Below are 9,379 nucleotides of genomic sequence, written 5' to 3'. Positions count from 1 at the left end.
GGCTGGCACGATATTTATAATTTAAATACGAGTTGACATATTTATACATACAATGGGTGATTGTCTTTTTCAATATCATATCCTTCCAAGAGTAATTTTCGAAGTGTCTTTGTGAACTTGCCAATTCCTGAGCATTGCTGTAATTCTGCAGTAAAGCTATTCCACAGTTTTACACACTCTAGAAGAAGGGTCACAAAACAGTGTTTCACTCCAGTGTGCCAAATATATATTTTCTTCACTGAGCACAGAATGAAAGAAAACACCTTTTCACAGTCATACCTACTAATTCTTGCTTCACATAATGAAAAGCAATGAAAAGCTACAGATTACAAGTTACATTATAATAACGACTTTGCTATTGCCATTTCACTGCTATACTAATGGTTTATATAAAGATATGCATTTTTTTTAGCTTTAGGATCATTGGGGGAAAACTTAAACTTTAGCTACACCCACTTATTCCTGCCACTAAAACAGTGTTGTGTTTCAAACCAGAGCTTTAATCCAAAGAGCGATCAGTGGACTGAGTCATCTGACCATCCATTTCATCTGTCAGAGCTCTTTTATAAACTCTCATTACACTCTGCCTGAAACCCTCTCTCGCTTTTAGACCCAAGCAGAAGTACAATAGCGGGTTCACACAGCTGTTAAAGTAAGCAACACCTTTTGCTACAGGGTACCAGATTTTCACTACTGCATTTTCATTGTCCACCATCTTCACCAGTAAGAGGCAGTGGTATGGTGCCCAGCACAGGAAAAAGGCAATCACCAAACAGGCTAGTATACGCAGAGGGCGGGACTTTCCTGAGAGGCGGGTGCGTCGGATTCCCACCCCAGCCAAGGTGTAGCAGATCAGAATGATTGTGAAGGGAAACATGAAGCCACACAGGAAGCGGATGGAGTAGAGAGCTGCTTTGGTGCTGTTGTACCCCTCTGCCTTCTCTTTCGGGTCCACAGAACATTTAGTCAGGTTGTTGTTGTCCATGTACATTTGGCGATGAATGAAGTAGGGAATGCTGAAGAGGATCGCTGGGATCCAGACGCAGATTGCCACCACCCTCGCTGCCCACAGGGTGCGACGACGCTTTGTGAGGACGGGCTGCCAGATGCAGAGCACTCGATCCAGACTGATCACAGCCAGCAGGAAGACAGAACAGAACATGTTGGTGTATTTGAAGAAGCCGTTGAACTTGCAGAGAAAGAGGCCAAAAGGCCAGTGGTCGAAGAAGAGCATCTGAATGAGGGAGGAGACTCGTGTGAAGCAGAAGATCAGGTCTGCTATCGCCAGATTCACCAGCCACACGTTGGTGACACTCAGCTTTAAGGAGGAGAAAATAAAACGAGATGGAAAAGAGAAGAATGGAAGAAAAAAATGTATTTATATGAAGCAAGTCACCAGATTGTGATTTTATCAGCGATATTAGCAATTTTAAAATATTGGCCTTCATCTTAATCTTGTATCAAACTCAGTAGGTTGTTATTATCAGTAGCATCAATAAACATCTAGTGTTCATGTGAAAAAATACATTAGAAGAAATTGTATCACAAGGCAATTGCTAAGTGAGTTAGCAATTCACTTAGCAATTCAGCTAAGTGAAATAAACCTCTGCCCAGCCTCCAAGTGGGGATTTGTGTTCCTATTTTAACTTGCAAACACACCATCCATTACTACCTCTGAGAGGGTGACCAGCTCTCAGTAGGAGGAAGAGGTGAGACAGATATTGACTGATAATGATCACTCATTGGGCTGATAAGGCCAAAGGCTGATGAGGATGTACTTATTAAATTTAGCCACACTGTGCACATTGAGACCCAACACACTGTGTTTCAACTTGTACAGTCATAATCAGTGCTTTAACTTATTAAGTCTTAATTGGTCAAAAATAAGTTTAATCACACCAAATCAATGGATATAAGAAGTTTATTAACAGCTGGATTTCCTTATATGCTGATATGACTAGAAACGATGACAGAAGGGGTTCATTAACAAAAGAGAAGAAAAAAGAGAGTTATTTGGAGTTATTTAAGCCAAGGGTTAGTGGGTTTATTTATCAAGAAATCACTCAAGGACATTCACAGAGTGGTATCGAAGCCACTCCTTAGTTATCTTGGCTGTATGCTTAGGGTCTTGTTCTCTTGGAAGATGACCTTTCACTTGTGTCTGAGGTCCAGTCGCTGTTGAGCAGGTTATTAGCAAGGATGTCTCTGTACATCATGATGAGCAGTGCCCGGTTATACAGACATGAGGCTTGGCATTCAGCCCAGTGAGTTCAATCTTTCTTTTCATAGAACCTGATCATTTTGTGTTTCATGGTCTGAGACTCCTTCAGATACTTTGGGGGAAACTTCAGGTCGGGTATAATTCCCTGGACTTCCTGTCTTGGTTTGTGCTCTGACATGCACTGTCAGTCTGGGGCTTAAATCTGACAGCTGATCAGTGGAAACAGGATGCACCTGACCTCAAAGGCTGTAAATATTTATGCACATGTTATATTTTTGCTTCTTATCTTTAATAAAGTATTAAGATTTTCAGACAAACTCAAATATCTGTACTTCTACTTAAGTGATGAATGTATGTTCTTTTGCCACCTCTGCATTTTGGCACGCACTAAGAGGTGAATGATAAATCTGCCATTGAGTATTTTGTAATCAGTATACTGGTTGCATTCATGCACTGATATGTAACATTAAAAAAAAAACCCAAAAAACACATTTACTGAAGCTGTCTCGAAAACTCTTGCCTATAAAATATTGTACAAACTAAATATGAGAATTTCACAGAGATACTTAAAACCTCAGAAGGTATTTGAAATACATGTTTCACTTTATATCTACCTTAAGTTTGAATCCAGCCACCCAGATCACTATAGAGTTCCCTGTGATGCCGAGCACAACGGTCAGTGCATATAAGATAATGGTGACATATTCCGTTATGGCATTGATGCCCATCATAGTTGTCTGGTTCTCCTTTGAAAACTTGAGCATCTGATTGGGCAGAGAGACATTGGAAAACATTGTGTGGCTGTAAAAGAGAGAACAGAAAAAGAACAAAATATTACTCATCATGTAACTCCTGATCTTCCAGACAGTGAATAGGAAGTCATAAGATTACCTCACACGCTGCTGTATATTATCATACTCACTGACTCCCTAGATGATTTTTCTTTGGCCAGCTAAGGCATTTGCTTTGATTCACATTGGCTGCTATCTTCATCTATTTAGGTCTTTGTCACGCTGCTCACAATGAGATATGTATTACTTTTACAGCCATTGTAAAGAAAATCATGTTGCTTTATATATCAAGTTACAATAGAAATAACCAGTGGGTCTTCAAATGGGTGCACAGCTCAAATGAACAAAAAAAATGACATCATTATTTATCTAACAAAAACCAAGATACAGAAGCAGTGAGTCAGAGACTGAGTGTTAGTCTTACTGCTTCCATAGGAGGACATACAGTACACAGCAGTGATCTCAGAGAAGCAATTGTTGCTGCCGATTAGTCTGTGAAATGGTTACAAGGCAATTTTAAAACAACTTGACTTGTTTTGGCTGTGTATGGTTCTTCCACATGCTACTAAGGCTGCTGTTTCTTAAATGAATAAGCTGTTACATTTCCATTATGTTTTATTTCATTAGACTTCAATAATCCAATCCAATAAACACGACTCAATGACAGAATAAGCTGTTTGGCAAAAAAGATTTGACAAGTTTTTTATGGTCGCAGCCGACACACTCAGCTCTACTGCTCAACCCATAAATGCATTATCCTTACAAATGTGCAAATGTGGCACCACTTATGGGGGTAATAAACAGGTTTTGCAGTGGTAAGAAATATTCATCCAAACATACAAAATATAGTATATATAAGTGTGTATAAATTATATATGCATATATGTATGCATAGGGGTGTAATTCTTGACCAACTGTTGGCTGAAGGTTTTGTTGTATTTTAAAGTGTGTGTGAAATGGTTAAACTTATAGAAACAGGAAGTATGTTATGAAAATGGATCAGGTCTGAAAAAAGATTATGACATTAAGCAAATTTCATCATCTGATAAAGCTCATGTTACAGAGTCAAAAGCTTAAAAACAAGTAACAAGTGGAATTTGTGATGAGATCATTTCCTTAGACCTTAATCTTTGAATACATGTGACTCTGGCAACAACTCACTAAGGTCTAACAGCTTAAATATACTAGTTTATATAACTTAACCATAATCTAATTTCTGCTATGCAGAAGATATTAGATTAAAAGCTGCTAATAACATATTAAACTGTCACCCTGATCTGTAAAGAGGCCTGATCTTGTTCTTGTTCATTAATCAGTGCAGATACATAATAGAATCCTGTCACGATCCTGGGTCGTTTGACCTAGCGTTTTGGAGTTTTGGTTTATTCTGATGTTTATGGTATGTTTAAGTTATTTAGGTTATCTAAGTTCATTTGCTTATTAGTTTCCCCTTGTGTTTTCAACCCCTGTTAAGTCTCCCTTGCCCTTCAAGTTCATGTTCTCATGTCTGCGTCTCATCATGTTTCCTGTTTTATTTTGAAGGGGTCCTGTGTTCCTATGTTCAGTGTTTTTAGTTTTACTGTCCCCTTGTGACATCGTTATGTTCATGTGTGTCAGCTGTTTTCCCCATGTGTTCCCACTTCCCTCATTAGCCTTCTGTGTGTCTTTAGTCCGTGTGTTTTCAGTCATTCCTTCTCAGGTCTGCCTCAGCCAGACTGTGACAAATCCAGCCTTTACTCACATGTGTAACACAAGCTATCCCCTGCTTTTAGGAAAAAAATTGATTTTTCAATTCCTCCACAGGTTAGTGACAACTACTTTCACTCTGTTGAGGCGTCAGGACATATGGTGACATGTGGTTTTCTTTATCACTATATTTTTGCCTGTTGCCAAAAAATGTATCAGGCTATAACTTAATGTGCTGTTTTGGGTATTTTGACCCTGAAGTTTTAACCCATAATGTAGTTGAACATGAAAGATTTGAGCGAGGTGAACAAATTTTGCACACTAACTACAAAGAAATTCATTATATATGGAAAACTGTCTGGGTTTTAGTATTTGTTAGTTTGGTAAAAAGTTGTTATTACAGTTGGCCCGATCATGCTTTGATGCACATGTTTATTTACACTTTAGATGCCTACAAGACCACAGGTCAGCTGCTTTAGAAGAAATTCTAGTTTCATTTCTTTATCCATGTTAAGGTTCCTAAAACTTTCCTTTGGAAAGGCAAATTAAATTCTCACAAAGACATCCTGTTTGTTTAGGTTAATAACTTTCATTTCCATCAAATAATGTAGCATTCATTTGAATGAATGTGTTCATTCCTAACACATTACCTAGTCGATATCAGTATAGATATTGAGTTGGATTTTCTCCCATTGTGGGAGATCTGATGTGGTTTCAAAATATTTCTTGATTTCGTTTTTTTTAAAAACTGCATGTAAACAATTTAATTCATCATAAGCTCTTTTCCAAAGATTTTCAATCAACTATACATAACCAAAGCTCTCTATTAAGCAGAAAAACCTAATATTATATTTAAACAGGCAGGAAAAACAAAAATGCAAAAACACGAATTAAAAAAAATAAGAATTTAAGTATCATCTGAGAGATCTAACCAAGAAAGAAAAATCAAATTTATTACCTTAAATATTGAGCTAAAGTGAGCAGCTTCACTCTTAGTAGTCAGAGGCAGAAGTGAGGATGTATTTGTTTGTCTGTCCTGTTGTTACTTCAAGTTTGGCTATTACATAGTTTGTGTCATGGCTCTCACACATGTGAATACACACTCCCAGACACATTAACACACCCTCCATTTCCTCTTTTTTCACGTCATGTGTCTGGCTTTATCTTCCATTCTGAATATAGTTGGGGTTTTTTTTCCTCACACAACCATACCCACATTTCCCTCCCATTTTTTCTCAGACATAGATTCACACTCCAATTGAGCATAAGACCAGAAGTGTGAATAAGTTATTTAAATTCAATTGCAGAATTGTTTTCTGTTATAAACTGTTCACAGCTGTTTCCAAGAAACAAGGCCTTAATTGGCATCCAGCAATGGAAAGTTGATTCATCCATCCATCCGCCCATTTTCATCCGCTTCTCCAGGGCCGGGTCGTGGGGGCAGCAGCCTAAGGAGAACAGCCAGACCACCCTCTCCAGATTTCAAGGTGCTTCTAATTCCTGCAACTTCACACTCGGCTGTGAACTGCTCCAGTGCAAGCTGGAGGCCACCACCTTTTGAAGCCAACAGAACCACATCATCTGTGAAAAGCAGAGTCAAGATCCTCATGGTGAAAAGTGGCTATACTGAGGAATTCTGTCCATAAAAATTATGAACACAATCTGTGGCAACCAACCAACTTCCAGCTGCAGCTCAATGAGACGTAAGTTCCCCATTCTCCCTCGGAATGCTGTCAAAGCTCTGCCGGAGTTGGGTGTTGGGCTGGATCTTGTGGACTGGGAACTCTGCTCGGTGTTGCCAGCACACCCTCACTATTTAGGTGTGTCAGGTCTTTCCAGCATCCTCCCTCAACTACTTGATCCAACTCACCTCCAGGTGTCGTTTACTTGACAGCTCAGTCCCTCTCTTCACCCAAGTGTACAGAACGTAGATCTGATGATATGATTATAAATATCAGTCATCAACCTGCAACCTTATGTGTCCTGGTGCCATGTTTGAACATGCTGTTGGTTATGGAAAAAACTGTGGTTCAGGTAAAGGGTTGAGATCGGAGAGGCTGCTATTCCCAATCGTGTCCCTCCAGGTCTCACTGCCGTTGCCCACTTGAGCATTAAAGTTTCCCAGTAGAACAGCAGCACCTTGAAAAAAATGAAAATAACCTTTTAAGCTATTACCAGTATTTAACTAAGGTCAAATAACGCCGCTAATATGAATGCAAAGATGTGATAACACATATTATGATGAATATTTACCTTAGGAACAGAATTGTTGTTTTCAGATACCCAACTGCAGGGAACAGGCCACTCAGAAAAAGAAAATGCCAGAAACAACTTCACTGTGTGAATGAACGGTTAGGAATTAGTTAATAAATTAAAAAAACAAAAGGAAAAAGTGCATGGAAAAACAAAGAGTTTTTATAACCTACGTGTATAGAACTGACAAAAAAATGTGCTGCATTATGAAGCATAAACACTGAAGGCTACATGAGGAAGCAAGCCTTAAAATAAGTCTGGAAGTGAATGGAAAACTCAGACAAAGACAAGGGGAACACAAGAAACTAATGAAAATGGATAATTATGATGAGAGCACAGGACTACAGCTCCAGCAACAAACTCCCAAGAGCCACCTTTAAAACAGTAACAAAATACTTACTTACTTAATAAATACTTACAAAAGTGTATCAGATATAGATTTACAGATTTGAAGTTAAAACATACATATCTAGTTTATCTAGTTTAACTGTCAGGCTGTAATAAATGCCCTGAGGTTTTCATGAGCATTTACACAATTGTGCTTGTTTCATGACATGTCATGGCATTTAACCGTGGTTACCCTCTGTTGAAGAGTGAGATTTTTGTAGGTAAAATCTCAGGACTGAGTGGCCTACTTACAGATGGAAGGGGAGGAAGGGGTTCTGTTTAGGCAGAAGGCTCAATAGGGAATGTCATCAGTATGTGCATAGAAAATAATCATATTTTAAACAGAAACTAAAGTCCTGGGAGGTGACTGACTCCAGCAAGGCCTTCAGCAACTAGACTATGCTGAAGGCACTAGAAACTTCTGCAAACATCTGCCTTCTTTCTGTTAGCTAAATAAAACTCTAAAACCATTTTTTCATATAGTCTTTCTTAATATATCAAAACAAGGAAAACCAAAATGAGAGTAGAAAAATGTGTCTTATCCATTTAAACCCATGCCTTAATAGTTGTTAATAACCTCTGGCTCTCTTCCACAGCATGTCTTTTGTCCCATTTTCCACACCTTATCTCCAACTGGTCGTGGCAGATGGCCGCCTCTCCCTGAGACTGGTTCTGCCAGAAGTTTCTTCCTGTTAAAAGAGTTTTATTCCTGTCCACTGTCACAAAATGCTTGCTCATAGTGGGGTTTATCTGATTATTGGGACTTTCTCTGTATCAGTGTAGGGTATCTGCCTAATAATATAAAGCACCTTAAGGCAGCTGGAGTTGGCACTATACTCACCATACACACACAGCAGAACATCCAGTTAAATTGGGGTGAAATGAGTCCAATGTTTTGTTGTTGTTGTTTCTTTCTGTCTGATTGCCATTGTGAATTGTGTGTGTGTGTGTGTGTGTGTGTGAGCTTCACTGATGATGTCATTTTTTCTCTACTCATGCATGTGCTTCACCCAGGGTGAACAGGACGGAACAAACTCTGATCAGTTCTGGAGCTGATAATTCGGAGTTAATTATTTTGTAGTTGAAGTACGTTGATTATGCTTCCTGGAACAGACTCCTGTCCCAGGTGTGCATGCAGAGGATAATAATGGTGAATCCTACAAAAAGGAAGTATAGTTTCCCTATTGTTAATGCCTCAAGCACCAAAATGCATACAATATATCCAGTCTAACCCTGACTTTCACTGTCAGGTAAAGCTGTTAAAATGTATTTTCAGGCACTCAAGGGAGAGTTAAGCATTGATCCAGGAGAGTTGTATCCGTTAACAGTCTAAATATATTTTATTTTATTGTTTACTCTATTTAATTTGTAAAATATGTGTATACACACACACACACAAAGAAAAACATTTAGTATACACATCCAGAAATGCATATACTATTATATATTGTACATATATTTATTAGTTTCAGATTTAGCCATTCTTTTATTTTGCTTGTTTACATTATTGTATTTTGCACAACTCTGTTGCTTGTGAAGCTCGCACACAAGAATTTCACTCACATGTACTGTACAAATGTACTTGCACATGTGATGTGACAATAAAAGTGATTTGATTTGATTTAATGGTGTAGACTGTTATTAATTTGTGTTATTAATATTTAGACAAAGAATTTGTATGCACTCATTGCATTTATAAATTGTAGTCCCTACTTCATACACAGGCAGTGTGTGCATTCGACAGAAAACAAAGTAATGTCACACACACACACACACACACACACACACACACACACACACATGTTACAGTAACTATATATAAGATCAAGTATATTAATCTTAGTCCCTTGTAAAGCATTTTCATTTTAATTGCATTACAATGGTTTGCGTTTAGAAATTACAACAGACTGATCAAAACTTGGAAATGTATTCTTCTGAGCTTTAGAATAAATCAGAGAAACACAAAGATTAGCTACACCCACTGCTGTCAGACTCTTTTTTTGGCACAGAAACAGTGCTGTGTTTCAACCCAGAGCTTCAG

General features: G+C 38.3%; 2 protein-coding genes across 2 annotated transcripts in view; both read right to left on the bottom strand.

Moving 5' to 3' along the window:
* Nucleotides 1-114: 114 nt before the first annotated feature.
* On the bottom strand, nucleotides 115-5,822 carry LOC102211716 (fMet-Leu-Phe receptor-like). The gene is made up of 3 exons (XM_005745210.1): nucleotides 5,657-5,822; nucleotides 2,836-3,022; nucleotides 115-1,318 (listed from the first exon to the last, which is right to left on the bottom strand). Exons 2-3 carry the CDS (start codon nucleotides 3,013-3,015, stop codon nucleotides 500-502), a joined length of 999 nt encoding a protein of 332 aa, XP_005745267.1. The 5' UTR covers nucleotides 3,016-3,022; nucleotides 5,657-5,822; the 3' UTR covers nucleotides 115-499.
* Nucleotides 5,823-6,085: 263 nt separating this feature from the next.
* The window catches only part of LOC102215578 (C3a anaphylatoxin chemotactic receptor-like), an 8,763-nt gene continuing 5,469 nt past the window's right edge, over nucleotides 6,086-9,379 (bottom strand). Inside the window, exons 4-6 of the mRNA XM_005745223.1 lie at nucleotides 6,569-6,631; nucleotides 6,375-6,483; nucleotides 6,086-6,252 (exon numbers count right to left, since the gene is read on the bottom strand). Coding sequence (XP_005745280.1) covers nucleotides 6,086-6,252; nucleotides 6,375-6,483; nucleotides 6,569-6,631 — 339 coding nt within the window. The remainder of the gene's footprint in view (nucleotides 6,253-6,374; nucleotides 6,484-6,568; nucleotides 6,632-9,379) is intronic.

This window comes from Pundamilia nyererei, unplaced genomic scaffold, assembly GCF_000239375.1.
Source record: "Pundamilia nyererei isolate P.nyererei 1_Seehausen unplaced genomic scaffold, PunNye1.0 scaffold00155, whole genome shotgun sequence".
Lineage (NCBI taxonomy): Eukaryota > Metazoa > Chordata > Actinopteri > Cichliformes > Cichlidae > Pundamilia > Pundamilia nyererei.
This window is presented reverse-complemented; position numbering and strand designations above follow the sequence as displayed.

Bases quoted from the DNA above. Each gene is read 5' to 3' on its own strand.
- LOC102211716 (XM_005745210.1), bottom strand. From the start codon at position 3,015: ATGTTTTCCAATGTCTCTCTGCCCAATCAGATGCTCAAGTTTTCAAAG. The intron at 1,319-2,835 runs GTAGATATAAAG...TCCTCCTTAAAG, and splicing joins TGGCTGGATTCAAACTTAAG to CTGAGTGTCACCAACGTGTG.